The 18079-nt window shown below is 41.1% G+C and overlaps 1 protein-coding gene across 3 annotated transcripts in view; it reads right to left on the reverse strand.

Annotated features, from left to right (window-relative positions):
- The window catches only part of UBE2Q2 (ubiquitin conjugating enzyme E2 Q2), a 77081-nt gene that overhangs the window by 36745 nt on the left and 22257 nt on the right, over positions 1-18079 (reverse strand). For 2 of the 3 annotated variants that reach the window (XM_077828015.1, XM_077828013.1), the window contains exons 2-4: positions 17878-17982; positions 4226-4330; positions 102-158 (exon numbers count right to left, since the gene is read on the reverse strand). In XM_077828015.1, coding sequence (XP_077684141.1) covers positions 102-158; positions 4226-4330; positions 17878-17982 — 267 coding nt within the window. The remainder of the gene's footprint in view (positions 1-101; positions 159-4225; positions 4331-17877; positions 17983-18079) is intronic. The other variant, XM_077828014.1, reaches the window with a different exon arrangement.

Genomic DNA, 18079 nt, shown 5'->3' on the forward strand with positions numbered 1-18079 from the left:
TATGTGCATTTTGTTTACATTAGCAATCAAGGCAAGGATTGTGCAGCCTCTTGAACACAAACATCAGATTTACAATATAACAAATTCTCAGAAGCACATACTTCACCCATATCTTCTTCCTCCTCCTCCTCTGATGTTACTTCTTCCGTCGTTCCATTCTGGAATATAAAATTAGGTTTCATGAATTGTATGGATATTTTTTTATTTATTTTTTTTGCTTAGCATCACAGTAGCAGCTCTGTTATGGCAGGAAAGAAATGCAGTACATATGAAAATTTACATTTACCAAGATTCACACAGGACTGCAGCTTAATCTAAAAGGATCAAACAGAAAGGTGAGGTACACCCAGTTTTATTTACTCCCTTACCAGGAAAAGTGGTAGAGATAGATTTATGTGCAAAGTTCAAGTTAACATGCTGCCATGCCATTATTAGCATAGCTATTGTAACATTAAATCTAACAAAGTGGGAGCTTAAAAAGGATATAATAAGAGGACATCTATTTAAAGACAGTGGTTAACTGTGGTAAACTACTAAAATGAGACAGATAGCTTTCTGAGGTCATGACAGTCATCTCTGTTTTCAGAACATTCAGAGTCCACATGGATCCTATGATGGCCTCAATTAAGTCATGAGCTAAGTAAAATCTGCTTACTTCTATAGTAAATATGAATTGTGCAACAATTATTATAAAATACTGACTATGCGGTTTAGTTCAAATTTTTAATGAATTGTCACATATTATATGGAACAGCAAGTTGAATCAATTCTTCAGTAATTTGCTGCAGATTATCTCAGGTTTGCCTCCAGTTTGCTGGTGTAACCAGAACTGTTCAGTGAAACTACTTCCTTTTATGATGATCTAGTCACTTACAAGTCCATCTTAGAGTGGAGTTTCCTTTTCCTTGTGTGTAACTGGGGAAAGACAGATATACTATACAACTATAATCTTGCTCATCTTTAGTCACATTCCAGTTTAGTCATTACTATAAGTTATGTTACCACATGACAACCATCTGCTGTTCTAGAGGAGTTTAGAAGCCATGTTGTTATCTTAATACATACAAATAAAAGGAATATTCTCAGAGCCGATTACATATACTTAGGGCTCTAACAAAATTTGCAGCCATGAAAAATGCATCATGGACCATGAAATCTGGTCTTGTGTGCTTTTACCCTACACCAGTGGTTCTCCAACTTTTGTACTGGTGACCCCTTTCACACAGGAAGCCTCTGATTGCGACCCCCCTTCTAAATTTAAAAAAACAAAACATATTTTTATATATTTAACACCATTATAAATTCTGGAGGAAACACGGGATTTGGGTTGGAGGCTGACAGCTCACGACCCCCCATGGAATAACCTCAAGACCCCCAGAGGGGTCCTGACCCCCAGTTTGAGAACCCCTGCCCTACACTATACAGATTTCACAGGGGGAGACCAGGGTTTCTCAAATTGGGGGCCCTGACACAAAAAGGAGTTATGGGGTGGGGTCCCAAGGTTATTTTAGAGGGGGTCGCAGTATTGCCACCCTTATTTCTGCACTGCCTTCAGAGTTGGGCAGCCAGAGAGCAGCGGCTGTTGGCTGGGTGCCCAGCTCTGAAGACAGTATCCTGCCAGCAGCAGCACAGAAGGAAGGGTGGCAATACCATACCGTGCCATCCTTAATTCTACACTGCTGCTGGCAGTGGCTCTGCCTTCAGAGCTGGGCTCCTGGCCAGCAGCCACCGCTCTCCAGCTGCCCAGCTCTGAAGGCAGAGCCACTGCCAGCAGCAGTGGTGCAGAAGTAAGGGTAGCTGTACCGCAACCCCTCCTCCCCCTCAATAAACTCGCAAGCCACCCCCCCAAATCCTTTTTGGGTCAGGACTCCTACAATTACAACACCATGAAATTTCATATTTAAATAGCTGAAAACACAAAAGGAGAAAGCCATGTCAGATTTAGGCAAAGGCTCTGTGAGATAGGACCAAGATGTTATCTGCAATACATGGGGAAGTAGAAAAGTGACTCAAGTTGTGGTGGGTAAATTATTTAACAAAAGATTATAATAGCTAAAGCAGGAGCGAGTTAGGCTGTCTAAGCAATTTGGCTATGGGGACCAGAAAGTGGAGTGGGTGAATTTTTGAAGCATCAGAGGAAAGAGCAACAGGATGGCACAGCATGGATGTTTATGTATTTGGGTGGAGAAGGGAGGAGTTGAAAATTCCAGGTAACAGCCCATGCTGACAGGGAGAATGGTGGGGTTAATTGTAATACAGCATCTGGGAGAAAAGATACACTCAGTTGTGGCCCTGGGGAGCCTGAGATAGACATATCTGTCTGGATGGTTTTGTTAAGATAGCTAGATATGACATCCAAAGTGGAGAAGTACACTTGAGAGTAGAAAGGCCCATGTGAGTGGAGTCTCTCAGGGTTCTATTCTTGAACCCCTCTTCCAGAGAAGGAGATGCTGCCAAAGAAGCCACTGAAAAAGTGGCTGGAGAGGTAAGAGGAGAACCAGGAAAGAACAGTAATGAAAGCCAAGAAAATGCAGGTTAAGAATCAACAGTATCAGAGGCACATGAGAGATCAAAGAGGACTGAATATAGGCCTCCTATGACAGCCAGAAAGAAAATGAGCAAGTGACATCAATTTCCATGAAATGGAGATAGTAGAAGGTAGATTACAGTAGATCCAGTGGTTTGAGGTGAGACAGTTGATGCAGTGGTTATAGGCAGACTGTTTAAGTTGAAAGATGAAGTAGAAGGGGGAGGCAATATATTAGAGTCAAAGCTTTTGTTTTTAAGATGATGTGGCTTACCAAAGCTTATTCGACCCCTTCCATTCTGTGTACAGAGGAGACTTTTATGGTTTAAGATGAAAGGCTGGCTGTCAGAGGAGTATGAGTTGGAAGAGAATAGGTGAGAGATAAAGATCAGTGACTACTACCAACAGCAGGAGAGTAGCACTAAATGAAGAGAACAAAATACAACTCTCTCCTTGAAGATGAAGCAGCATGTCAGAAGAGAAGAGGGGACTGAGAAAGCAGTTGAAGATGGCAGACAGACAATGGATTCAAGGAGGAAGTAGTAGAGTCATTTAGGGGGCTAGACAGTAATGCAAAATATAAAGGGAAAGTTTGCATGGGCAGAAGTTCTCTAGATTTTTCTCCAGAGATTTCAATGCCATGGGAGCCAATACGGGACATGGCTGGAGCTCAGTACGTTTGTGGAGAGGGGTAGCGGTGGCAGCAGTGCAGTGGGTGAAAGTCAGATTGGGAGGACAGACTAGGGATATGAAGGACAACAAGAACAGTGGAGAATTCAGAGATGTTGATAGTCTGAAAGTCACAAAAGAGAGTTGTGGGATGCTGACAATTGGCCTGAGATCAGGAATTCAGCAAGAGAGGTAATAAAAAGACCCGTGCTTAGTGAAGACTAGGTCCAAGGAATGGCTGTCTTATGTGACAGAGCTGAGTCAGGGACCGGGTTGAAGACTGAATGAGGTGGCGAGAGAGAAGGTAGAAGGCCAATAGGTCAGATGAGACAGTCAATATAATAATTAAAGTCACCATGGATAAGAGTAGATGACAGATGAAGAAGAGAGGGGAGCCAGGAGTTCTGAGGCAGTAGATGACAGCTGAGTGGAAGGGGAATGGTGGAGTTAATTTTGACAGAGGAGCCCAAAGGATCGCAAATAGGTAGGAGGAGGAGAAGAAAGAAAACAATAATAGAAAAGGCAATCACTGTCAGCATGCCTCTTGCTAGCTGCTTCAAGCATGGGGAGATGGAGAAGGAATGCCCTTTGGTCACTAAGGATCTACTGATATATGCAGTAAAAGAATGAGTATGAAAATAGTTACTCAAAGTTGTTACAGAAGCATGGGGAAAAAAGTCAAACAATGGATGGAAAATATTTTTTGGAATCCCCAAACTAAAATCTTGGGCCAAGTTCACAACTGACAGTCCAGATGTTGTACACATGAACACTTCCCCACAACCTCTCCCTCACTGGGAATTGGGATGGGGGAAAGGGAAGCTGTACATTATTCTGTCAAAGTAAATCCTACAACAAAATTAAAAAGGAAGGACAGGTGCCTTAAGTTTTGGTATAAAGCAATAGTGCTTTGTGTCCAAACACTGGCTCCTTTAAGATCATTCCTTTCTTTCTTGCTGTATACAATCTTGTTAGAATTAAAGAACAGGCTTTTAATTTCCAGTAGATGTCTAGATCTTTTGGATTTACCTGTCCTGTTGGTAATGGCTGATCTAACATCTCAACATCTGGATGTTGAGGAAGGTTGTATAATCTGCAGAGGTCACATATCAATCGCTTCAGTTGTTGAAGAAGCTATAAAAATTAAAAGACAAGTTTTATTTTAAACACATTTCCAAGTTTCTACAGCAGAAGATACTGAACATTCAGCCTATCACTTTAACATGTACGTACAGAACTAAGTCCGCACAGTATTAAGTCCAAAGAATGGTAACATAAGTAATTAAGTTCCAAACACTCATTTTTCTATAATGATCACACTCCTATAAATTCCTAAATCAGAAAACCACCAGCATGGCAAGTCAACAATGGAAACGGTAAAAGTTTTTTGGGTTTCACAGCTCAAGGATCAAATTTGTGCCAGCAATGTCCATGAAGCTGCTCTACCCTAAGAGCAGTGAAATGGATTACATCTCAAGAGGCACAATCTATCTCCCAGCTTTCTGTCTTGGAGAAGTGTGCTTTTTAAATATGAACGCAGCCTGGAGCCATGTGGCCATGGCCTTACCCTTTTCCAACCCACTTTGGGCTAACACACCCCTAGAGCAGTGGGAGCTAGCAGTCCCAGTATAAGGAATGAGACTGGCTCTTGTGCAGGGATAAGAGGAAGAGTAATCTCCTCTCCTCACACCTGTCCTCCTGTAATACGTTCAGGCATAATTTCAGCCCAAAATTACTAGAACTATTGGATTCCAGTAGTTCTTAATGTGCTATTGATTACTGTATCTTGCAATAAAGTTATAATATATAAATGAAGTGACTTCTCATGGTCATGGTATCCACAATATAGGCTGCAGAACTGGGGAGTGGGTGGGACCACGATGATCATGGTCCAACCACCTTTTGGCTGGGCCAAACTTTAGTGACAATGAGACTGGGTGGTGTTGCAACCAGGCACATGGATTGCCGCACCACTCAGATTTGCACTACGTCACAACACTCATTCAAAAATCAGAGGGCAGATGTAGGTATTCATGGTTCATGTCAGGCTGCTGATGGTGGAGGAAAGGGAAGAGGAGGGTCAGGTGGGAGAGGGGGAAAAGAGGGAGGAGATCTATGCCTTTTCCCACTTCCCTGCATAGAATAAATTTATTTCTGCAGATGAGGAATAGTGGCATTAATTTTGCCTCTTACCACTACACTTGAACTGTTCACATGAATTCACTTCCATGATTACTAACATTCCAAACCTCTGAGCAACTCACAAACACCCACTTTAAAAAAAACAACAAAAAAAACAACATCCCTATCACAAAATGTTTCCTTCCTTCCTCCTTTCCAAGCCCTCAAACACGAATTAGGCAAAGAAGCAGTGATTGCAGATTATATATTTCCTCTATGTTCCACAAGGACTATGCACTTGTCATAATAATAAAGGGAAGGGTAACCACCTTTCTGTATACAGTGCTATAAAATCCCTCCTGGCCAGAGGCAAAACCCTTTCTCCTGTAAAGGGTTAAGAAGCCAAGATAACCTTGCTGGCACCTGACAAAATGACCAATGAGGAGACAAGATACTTTCAAATCTGGAGTGGGGGGGTGGGGGGGGAGAAGAACAAAGGGTCTGTCTGTCTGTGTGATGCTTTTGCCGGGAACAGATCAGGAATGCAGTCTCAGAACTTCTGTTAGTTAGTAAGTAATCTAGCTAGAAATGCGTTAGATTTCCTTTTGTTTAATGGCTGGTAAAATAAGCTGTGCTGAATGGAATCTATATTCCTGTTTTTGTGTCTTTTTGTAACTTAAGGTTTTGCCTAGAGGGATGCTCTATGTTTTGAATCGGATTACCCTGTAAGGTATTTACCATCCTGATTTTACAGAGGTGATTCTTTTATCTTTTCTTTAATTAAAAGTCTTCTTTTAAGAACCCGATTGATTTTTCATTGTTCTTAAGATCCAAGGGTTTGGGTCTGTGTTCACCTGTACAAATTGGTGAGAATTCTTATCAAGCCTTCCCCAGGAAAGGGGATGTAGGGCTTGGGGGAAGATGTCTCCAAGTGGGCTCTTTCCCTATTATTTGTTTAACACGCTTGGTGGTGGCAGCATATAGTTCAAGGACAAGGTAAAGTTTGTACCTTGGGGAAGTTTTTAACCTAAGCTGGTAAGAATAATCTTAGGGGGTCTTTCATGCAGGTCCCCATATCTGTACCCTAGAGTTCAGAGCGGGTAAGGAACCTTGACAGCACTATAATACAGAAGATGAAGCCTGCAGATAGAGTTCCCAACCCTCCAGGATTGTCCTGCGGCCTCCAGGAATTAAAGATTAATTTTCAATTAAAGATTATGTCATGTGACAAAACCTCCAGGTTGGCAACCCTACCTGCAGGAGCTGGACATAAGGTACTAAACTGCTGCCAGGCGTAGATCTCCCTTCTACAAGATATTAGAGAGAGTTTTCCTGCCACTTTCAGAGTGCAAAACAAGATATCTGTTTACACAGATCTTCCTGCATTAGAAGCAGCTAGTTTTAGGCTAGGAAGCCCCGATTCCCTTTAAGTATTTCCCTGTACGGAGAATCCCTAAGGAGGCAATCTAGCTCATCAAGGCTGCAGAAGAGATCATCAGTCAGGACAATGCAGATACTTCAATTAGCTTATTTTGGTGTTTAGATGCCATGGGGATTAGTAATTATATTTCTTTACATCACTAGTCCTGGAATTGGCAACCATTTTAAAGATACAAGGTCTTGTGATTAGCTGAGCTAGATATACTTACCTTATCCCACTGGAGCTGAAAATCCAGGTTTTCCAACAGCATGAAGCACTTGTTTCTACCTCAGACTAGTAGCAAGACTGTGATTTTTAGGGACTCTTAGATGACAGAAAGCTGCTTTCAAAAAGTTTATAAAAAATGGAAATGAGTAAGTGTTTTCCCCCTTTGTAGCCTGATTTCCCTTAAAAAGGAAAGTTACTTGCAGGCGGAAGGCTATGAATTACAGTACCAATACATTAACAAAAAGCCTAAAGTAGCTCTTTTGTATCTTACTTATGCCACACTTTCTATGTCTCTGAGACATGCAGGTCATCCTGACAACTCCTCATGAATAACATGGGTCATGCCCATAAAGCCTGTGTACTACCACTATACACCTAGAGGAAAACAGTATGTGGTGGAAAGATTTTAGCAACACAGCTGGGAAGACCACACTCCTCATGAGTTGTGCTATTTTTCTGTAGCTTTCTATTTATTTTCTAAAAGCAGCTGACACTTCTATGTATTCTGAATGCTAAGAGTCCTAAGGAGATTAATTAGTGGGTGGAGTGCAGATAAGGCAGCCAAAGGCGGATGATAAATATCACATGGATATCTCTACCACATGCATATAAAGGGCCTATCGGGGGGTGGGAGGGGTGTGTGTGTGTGTGTACGTGTACATGTGTGTACGTGTGTACGTGTACGTGTGTGTACGTGTGTACGTGTACGTGTGTGTACGTGTACGTGTGTGTACGTGTGTGTGTGTGTGTGTGTGTGTGTACGTGTGTACACCTGGGAATAGAATAATAGCACTAAAACTCAGGGATAACCAAGTCAACATTATTTAAAATTTTATTGTAAAAAGTGAATTTTATTGTAAGAGAGCACTCCCCAGTAGGAACATTTCTAAAGGCCCAATAGCTGTAGTTAAACTTCTAAAGAATCTGGTCATTTTTCACATGACTATCTATAGCTTCTGAGCACATGGACTTTTTAAGGCAATGTCTACACTACCAAATCACGTAGACTTAACTCACATCAGCATACAGCCACCGTAGTTATTAAATATCACTTGTGTGCGCGCGCGTGCACTTTGCTTTGTGTTAGCGGTGCGCGTCCTCACCAGAAACGCTTGTATCGACTGTATTATCAGTGTTGGGCATTGTGGGACGAATCCTGAAAGCCAGTAACAATTGATGTAAGCAACGCAGTATGTAAACTGAACAGTGAGTCGACCTAATTACATTGACTCTACGCTGCTCCTCGGGGGGAAGTGGTGTTACTAAATCAGCACAGAAAAGGACTTAAGTCAGCGGGAGCCAAATTTAAGTAAAGACACTTCAACAGAAAGATTGATGCAAGCCAGTTTACACTGAGCTAACCCAGTAGTGTAGACTAAGGACTAAGATTTGGCTCTGCTATTACTAGTGGGGGCAGAGAACATACCTATGAGCAGCAGCACAGGGTGGGGTGTGATTGCAGAAAGGAGGAACGAAAGTCTCATTACTTCTGTCCTTGCTTCCCCCTTCCCCCTTCTAAAAGAGAAATAAAGGGGATTACGAGAGAATACAAAGCCACTTTCTGCCGCTCACCCTCCCAATGAGATTCAACGATGAGAGAAGCTCCCACAGTCAGGGGTTGGAAGGGAGAAGGTTCCCACTCTCCTGCATCCAAGAGGATGGAGAGGAGCCCCTCTTTGCTTCCAGCAATGGAAGTTGGGTGGCTTAGACTAACTTCCAAATTATTTAATCCCTACTAGATAGGTGTGATGTTGCACTCCATATGTTTATGGAAATATGCTTTGACTGTGAATATAATGTAACTGGAATATGCTTTAGGCAAAAGGTCTCTTGTAAGGTATCATTACAAGACTTGTAATCTACTAAGTGTGTTCATACTATTTGTATGAATGTATCATTCTTGTATCTGAAGTGAGAAATATGAAGTATTTCTCTGAAGTCTTATTGCAATTATACAGAGTGTGGGCCATTAATGGTGGTTTAGAATCTTGATGGCTCCCATTGACTAGGACAATTAGTTGTAAGTGGCTCTGTTTACCTGCAAGCCTTCCTGTGTTCCTGAGAGTCAGACTGGGAAGAATGGAGGCTTGGGGTCTCACAAGACATGTGACCATGTCACCTGGTATTGGAATCCATCTTAAATCTGGTGCTTTTCCATTTAGAAGGAGGGGTGGGAACCCAGAGACACAAAAAAGATTCCCGCCTTGTGACAAAGATATAAAAGGGGGTGGAACAGAACAAAGGGGGCTGCCAGTCATAAGAAATCTCCTAGTTACCACCTGAGCTGGAACTAACAAGAACTGTACCAGGGGAAAGGATTGGGCCCAGACTAGGAAGGAGTCTAGTCTGTGAAAGAAGCTTATTGGAACACCTCTGAGGGGGAGATATTATCTGTAATCAGTTTCTTAATGTATTAGATTTAGATTTGCGTGTTTTGTTTTATTTTGCTTGGTAACTTACTTTGTTCTGTCTATTATTTAAAACCACTTAAATCCTACTTCTTATACTTAATAAAATCACTTTTGTTTATTAGTAAACTCAGAGTAAGCGATTAATACCTGGGGGAACAAACAGCTGTGCATCTCTATCAGTGTTATAGAGGGCAGACAATTGCGGCATTTACCCTGTATAAACTTTATATAGAGTAAAACTAACTTATTTAGGGTTTGAATCCCATTGGGAGCTGGGTGTCTGGGTGCTGGAGATCAGTGACTTGCTGAGGAGTTTTTGGTTAAAGCCTGCAGCTTTGGGGGTGTGGACCAGACCTGGGTCTGTGTTGCAACAGGCTAGCGTGTCTGACTCAACAAGGCAGGGTTCTGGAGTCCCAAACTGACAAAGAAAACAGGCTTAGAGGTAGTTTCAGCACATCAGGTGACCGTCCCAAGGGGGGGTCTCTGTGACCAAATCCATCACAACAGGTATGGAAATAGTGTACAATAGGCTTCTCATCACGTGCTGCCCATAGACCCAGTTATCTCCTACTTTACCCCCTTCTTTCTGGATAGTACAAAATACTTAGAAATTCAAGAACACATTCCCTCTGGAGCAGCTCAAATTCCGTCTCAACTGCCCTGTGAGGTATGCAAGTAACCTCATTTACGGAAAAAGAAACAGACATCAAGTAAAACTACTTGCTTTAGGTCACACAGAAAGGCTGCAGCAAAGCTGGGAACTGAACCCCAGTTGACGTCAACCACAAGGCCATTCTTTCCCATCCAGTCTAGCTATTTCCAGGGTTTCCCTACACCAATCTGTCTCAGACACTAGCTCTCCATGATAAGGGTCACCACCACCTTCCTTAAAATCAGCAAGGTTAGCAAGCCACAAATTTCCCAGCAGTCAGAACAATGTATAAAGATGCGGTGATGAAAAGTGTCCATATTACTTGTGTGACTCAATTTCTCTGACCAATTTTGTACTATGACCTGCCTGAATGCTCAGTGCCAAATCAGAGGAAGCTACAGAACTCAGCACGTGAGATAAAGTCATGGCAGAAATAAGTCAGCCTTACATACACAGCTTTAAAGGAGTTAAAGTAACGATGGTTGGGCCATCAAGTAGCAGGAGAATTTACCTCGCTGGCTCCATCCATGCTAGGATGTTTTACTCTTCCCAAGGCTAAACCTGGGATCAAAGAAGATTTACAAAACCACACAGACCCTAGAAAAGGGAGGCATTATTTTTGGGTGAACGGAAAGAGACTGGCCAGGATGTATCAGTGAAAAGACCGACAGTCAGAGACAGGGAGAAGGCTGCAAGCATGTAGGCTGTTTCTCCCAACTCAGAGATGTAGAATAATGACAAACCTGCCTGAGATTGGCATAGAGGTTAAGTTTAGGTAAGGGAATATACTTGTAGGTCTGTTATTTTAAAATCCACCTCTAAGTGCTGTGTACATTTTGTTATTTGTTTTTTTAAATGCTCCCAAATTCTCAGAAAATCTGTGCTAGATCTTCTAGATCCAGGCTACCCAAGAAATATTCAATCTCTAAGCCAGAACACCAGTGACTCTTGTGTATTAGATTCCTCTTCCCTGTAAAGTATCTGAGTACAGTCTAGATTTGACAAGCCAGAGAATCTTCAGGAGAGAGGTGCCATAATATGATGATTTAGAAGTTCTTGGAGGGCTATGACTGTGGCTGATGAGAGGCCTACCCACCCCAACTTCTGCACCATTTTAATGGCAAGTTTCATTGTAGGCTGACTGGGTGAGACATCTCAATACCTGCCTGTTTAGATTTTCTTGGTAAGTTTAATATCAGGATACTTGTTCTTTTAGCAGAATCTTACATCAAAAAAGATTCTGCAGGAGGGCAGAAGGACATTTTCCTAAAAACACAAACACCACAGGAGAATTGTGAAATAGTCTTGCACACACCTGAGTTATACTGTGGTAACTGAGTGACTCCAAATAGACCTATGAAATTATTTATACCCCTCAAGGGTTCTGAGAACTTGTTCTTGCAGTTGCTGTGATGGTGTTATAGCTCCAAGAGGTGTTTAGACATTCATTTCAATTTCCTGTATTCACGTATGATGAATATGACGAGTTTTATTTAACTCCGGCCCACACAAGAGGCCCTTTTATATGTTCTTTAGAGATTTTCCATTACAGCACAAAGGCACAAGGAATTTTAGAGATCCTTAATTGTAAAATTAATGTATTCCCTCGGTCCACTGTGAAGCATAGTACCTTTGACCACCTAGGAAAAACACACTGGATAAGAGAATATATAGCAATACAGCAATAAGTGCTAGCCTTCCACTCTAGGAAATAGCTAGAGAATATGACAGGGAGGGACAGCATGAAGGGGTAGGGGGGGAAAAATAGAAAATATCTTGCTTCATATATGTCACACAATTTAGAGAAACATCAGCTATTGCTAATGACTGAAATATTGTGTCCAAGCATGTTCCGTAGATGTTTGAAGTTTCAGCAGAACAAAAATGAAGCTTCCATCCTACATGATCCCTTAGTGTACATTACATTGCAGTTAAAAACCTGCAACTAGCCCATGCCAGATGACTTGGGTTTGAGCTAAGGGGCTGTTTCACTGCGGTGTGGACATTCATGCTCTGGCTGGACTCTGGGCTCGAGATCCCTGTGAGATTGGAGGTTCCCAGAGCTCGGGCTGCATCCTGGCCCCAAAGGACTACACTGCAATGAAATAGCCCCTTAGGCTGAACCCCCCTGGTTCAAGTCAGCCGGGTACAGGCCAGCTGTGTCTAATTGTAGTGTAGACATACCCTTAGTGATCCCAGCAGAAATACAGCTGCTACTGTTCGAATAATTTACATGAGGGAGATTAATGAATTTTCTTATTTCAGTGAAGAACATGTAAAGTATTTTAATTCATAAATCGGGAAGTTTTAATATGCTCATAGTTACATTACCTTATCCACATTACAGACATCTATAGTGTCAAAAAATATTAAAACACATTATGCAAAGTCAAGCACTCAAAATTTCAGAAATGCCAGAAATAAAGTTGTCCATGCAACCCTAAGTCGGCTCCCTTGTGCATATGCATTATGATGGTCTTTAAATCACATAATTTTTAAAAGAAGTATAGTTGGATAAATAGTAGCCTCCCACTTTTTAAAGAAACAAATGGAAAAAAACCCAAATGCTATCATGTGGAACCATACTGATGCCTAAATTTGGTTCATCAGCAGGGTCCAGATCCTCAGATGCACAGCACAGATCTCTACCACTCAATTTAATGATGTAACTAGTAGCTCTAGCAGGCGGTTTTCCTCTATGTGGACAAGCCACTAGAAAGGGATGATATACTGTCAGTGGGTTTTACAGCTACGTACTGACAGAGGAAAGAAGAGACTAAGAACCTCGAACTGGACCCAGGAGCCACAGAGGGGAGTGTGTTCAGACATCCTTCTGCCCCCTGCCATATACCTCAGCTCACCCACTTACTCACCTTCCCCTCCTCTGAATGCCTCCGCCGCCACACTCCCTGCATTTGAGACATGCGGTTTCTTCCTCCTCTGACGGGGCACCAGTAGCAGGTGCACTGAGAACACAGGAGCAATAGTCTCCCTGCTCTCAGTGCCTATCCCCAGAGAAGTACTCTCTGGCTGCCAGGAAGAGTCCTGCTCACCCCAGGTTGGAGCATGCCTGGTGCTGAGTGAATATTTAGGGATCTAACTCTAACAAGCCTCTCCCGTGCATGTACAAACTGCAATTTTTCAGAGGCATACAACTTGACCAGATTTGGGGGAAATTTACACAGGGATAGCAGCAAAAGGCACACCTGACACTAGCGCTGCCTCCCTACCAAGTCTAGGGTCCCTGCAGATTTCCCTCAGCAAAGCTACTTTACTCTTAAGCCACTCCCAGCCTCTGGCAGCTAGCTCCTCTCTTTTGTGTGGTCCAGGCTGGTTTCCACAGAGGTTAACAGGCCCCAGTTATTTCTGGGCCTTGCTTGGAATCCATGGCTGTCTAACTAAGCCACTCACCTGCCCCTCTGAGGCCCTGGACAGGCAGTATATCCTATAAAACAAAACAATGGTGAGATGAACAGGTCACTGCCAGGTGTGACTGTAACAAAATAACTAACTCTTTCCCTATGAAGGTAGCATTCCTGATGAAGTACATAACCAAAAACCTGTGTTTATTCCTCCAGCCATGACCTTTCTTTGGGCACCAACTAGTATTTGCACACACAAACAGACACTACATTTATACAATGAAATTCAGCATGACAAACCATGGACAAGTTTACTGCCTTGTCACAAGTTCTCATGTGGTTATCTAAACTAGGGCTGTCAATTAAATGCAGTCAACTTTCACGCGATTAACTCAAATTAATAGCAATTAAAAAGTTAATCGCAATTAATTGCAGTTTTAAATCACACTGTTAGACAATACCGATTGAAATTTATTAAATATTTTGGATGTTTTCCACATTTTCAAATATATTGATTTGACTTACAGCACAGAATACAAAGTGTATAGTGCTCACTTTATATTTATTTTTCATTATAAATTTTTGCACTGTATAAAAATAAAAAATAGTATTTTTTGATTCACTTAATACAAGTACTGTAGTGCAAAATCTTTATCATGGAAGTTAAATTTACAAATGTAGATTTATTTTTTTGTTACATAACTGCACTCAAAAACAAAACTATCTAAAAATTTAGAGCCTACAAATCCACTCAGTCCTACTTCTTGTTCAGACAATCGCTTAGACAAACAAGTTTGTATACATTTACACGAGATAATGCATGGCATTGTTGTAGTCAGTGTTGCAAGATATTTATGTGCCAGATTTGCTAAAGATTCATACATCCCTTCATGCTCCAACCACCATTCCAGAGGACATGCGTCCATGCTGATGGTGGTTCTGCTCAATAATGATCCAAAGCCGTGCAGACCAACGCATGTTCATTTTTATCATCTGAGTCAGATGCCACCAACAGAAGGTTGATTTTCTTTTCTGGTGTTTTGGGTTCTGTAGTTTCTGCATCAGAGGTGTTACTCTTAAGAATTCTTAAAGCATGGTCCACACCTCATCCCTCTCAGATTTTGGAAGGCACTTCAGATTCTTAAGTTTTGGGTTGAGTGCTGTACCTGTCTTTAGAAATCTCACATTGGTACCTTCTTTGCATTTTGTCAAATCTGCAGTGGAAGTGTTCTTAAAATGAAGAACATGCTGGGTCATCATCCAAGACGGCTATAACATGAAATATATGGCAGAATGCGGGTAAAACACAGAGCAGGAGACTTACAGTTCAAGAAGTTCAGTCACAAACTTAATTAATGTATTATTTGTTCAATGAGTGTCATCAGCATGGAAGCATGTCTTCTAGTATGGTGGCCGAAGCATGAAGGGGCATACGAATGTTTAGCATATCTGGCATGTAAATACCTTACAATGCTGGCTACAAAAGTGTCATGTGAATGTCTGTTCTCACTTTCAGTTGGCGTTGTAAATAAGAAGCGGGCAGCGTTATCTCCCCTAAATGTATACAAACCTGTTTGAGTGATTGCCTGAACAAGAAGTAGGACTGAGTGGACTTGTAGGCTCTGAAGTTTTACATTGTTTTGTTTTTTGAGTGCAGTTATGTAACAAAAAATAAATCTACATTTGTAAATTCAACTTCCATGATAAAGATTTTGCACTACAGTACTTGTATTAAGTGAATCAAAAAATACTATTTTTTATTTTTATACAGTGCAAAAATTTATAATGAAAAATAAATAAAGTGAGCACTGTACACTTTATATTCTGTGCTGTAATTCAAATCAATATATTTGAAAATGTGGAAAACATCCAAACATTCATATAAATAGTATTCTATTGTTGCTTAACAGTGCGATTAATCGTAATTAATTTTTTTAATCGCTTGACAGCCCGAAGCCAAACAAAAGCAAAAGTATTCCATGCTTATTGAATAATTTGTCACCACTGAACAACGATGAATTCACAAAGAGACTAAACAACAAGCCAAGCAAGTTTTGGAAAGTTCTTCAATTGTACCAGGTATCCCAGGACACCATTTGTTTGGCCATATGGTCTACTGATGATCACTGCCAGAACATGAACACATAACCATCATTATAACCCCTTCTGCTAAAGGTTGTATTAAAAAGCTAAATTATTAAAAACTACACCAAGAACTACAGTTAGTAGAATGTTCCACTTATACCAAAAGCAGCAAGGAAATCCACAACTGAAGGTTGTTTACCATATTTCCTCCCATAGGAAGGTCCAACAGGGTGCATTACGTCTTTAACGGGGTGCCCCCTCAGGTATGTCCACACAGCATTTTGGAGCCTGCAGGTGTGATTCTGGTTAGCAGGACTCATGCTAGCACTCTAAATACAGCCATGTAGACAGCACTTTGGGCTGGACCTTAGCCTCTGAAGCCCATCCCCCTCCTTGGGCTATTTTTAGTACTCTAGCGCAGGCTTCACTAACACAAGTCTGTCGACCTGAGCTGGAAGGCTTGTTCCTGCAGGCTCCAAAATGCCTGTGTTGACGTACCCTTTGTGTCTAATTATTGGAAGACATATGGTAAACTTCACCTTCAGTTGTTAATTTCCTTGCTATTTCTGCATGGTCTTCTAAATGTAATTTATACTGTGGATTTTTACATCCAGATAATTAAAAGCCACACGTCAAGAACCAAGTCTACATGCTGAATACTTCAGGCAAATTACATAATACTTCCCTATTCCCCCCCTCCCCCCAAACAAATGAATGTATGATGAATCAATATTAATCCATACGGGCAACTAATATCCTGCAAAAAAAGTAGGATCAGCAGATCGACGGACGTGATCGTTCCCCTCTATTCGACATTGGTGAGGCCTCATCTGCAGTACTGTGTCCAGTTTTGGGCCCCACACTACAAGAAGGATGTGGAAAAATTGGAAAGAGTCCAGCAGAGGACAACAAAAATGATTAGGGGGCTGGAACATGACTTCTGAGGAGAGGCTGAGGGAACTGGGATTGTTTAGTCTGCGGAAGAGAAGAATGTGGGGGGATTTGATAGCTGCTTTCAACTACCTGAAGGGGGTTCCAAAGAGGATGGAACTAGACTGTTCTCTGTGGTAGCAGATGACAGAACAAGGAGTAATGGTCTCAAGTTGCTGTGGGGGAGGTTTAGGTTGGCTATTAGGAAAAACTTTTTCACTCAGAGGGTGGTGAAACACTGGAATGGGTTACCTAGGGAAGTGGTGGAATCTCCTTCCTTAGAGGTTTTCAAGGTCAGGCTTGACAAAGCCCTGGCTGGGATGATTTAGTTGGGGATTGGTCCTGCTTTGAGCAGGGGGTTGGACTAGATGACCTCCTCAGGTCCCTTCCAACCCTGATATTCTATGATTCCCCCCCCCTTTAAAAAAACAAAACAAAACATTGTAGCAATCAAAGCCGCCTTGGAGATAGTCCCAGTTACCTTCCTTAAAATACAAGAAAATTTCAGTTTGTTAGGCAGTTAGTTATATTTTAGCCTGCAGGAAACTTACTAAATTCCTTGAAAAATAATGGTTTTCTGATTTTTACAAGTATACTTTGATTGCATATCATCAGGTTTTTCTTCACTGTATTGTAGAGAGAGTTCACAGCATTACAAAAAAACACTAAGCATGTATGTATCAAAAAATTAATAATTCTTCCAAATTATATTAAAATAAGCTATTCCTTCCTTGCACAGTATAAGAAATGTTTTGATTTGATACAATTCTAATAATTGCACCAAAGGTTCTCAAGCCAGAAATAATGCCACTAAACAGCCTTTACTGGTACAGAACTTGTACTCCAGCAGTTTTCAATTTAAACCATTTGTACATTACAGTCCTCCAAGTCCGTCATGTCAGTGCCCAGTTTCATTACCACCTCCACTGCAAAACTGTCTAGGACAAATCTGTTAAAATCTTTCCTACTAAAATCAAAGACTCTGAAAAATGTTCAGGTTTAAGTTTGAGAAATTTTACAGCTGTGGAAACCACAGTTCCAGCTGAATTCTGGAGCACGTTTACTCTAAAACCACACATTAAACTACCCCCAAAAGTAATGAACTAATTATAATTTCTGCATAATGGAAATACCAATGACTAATATTCCAATGCTTCCCATTAGAGATTTTAATAGGTTTTAAGGTCTTATGTACAAATCTATTTATCATTTAAATATTTTCAGAATGTATAAGTTACACCATTGACAATTTAACAAATGTTCTCTCAGACAGTTTCAAGTCATCCAAAAAACTCAAACCTTTTGGAATTACTATTCAAGTGCTTTAAAAAGAGCTGCCTGCATTCTGATGTGAAAGTATATGCAAACATCCAAAAGTATTGGGGTAGGAGTGCAGCCTTGCGTTGTGAAACCACTTTTTATTCAATCTGACCTGCAGTTAATGAAAAAGTAAAAAACCACTAGTTCCTCACCAGAGTATTGCTCTTCTTAATATCTTCTAATCGCTCCAACACTGAAGTCAGGTTTGGGTCATCTGATTCCACAAACCATATTGGTGATGAAGAAGGATAAGACTCCTGTAATAGAAATGACAGTTAAACATCCATACCAATAGTTAAGTAATACAATATTAGAGTCAGACTAACTTAAATTGTTAGATTATGTAGTAGCATT

This window comes from Eretmochelys imbricata, chromosome 10, assembly GCF_965152235.1.
Source record: "Eretmochelys imbricata isolate rEreImb1 chromosome 10, rEreImb1.hap1, whole genome shotgun sequence".
NCBI classification, from domain to species: Eukaryota; Metazoa; Chordata; order Testudines; family Cheloniidae; genus Eretmochelys; species Eretmochelys imbricata.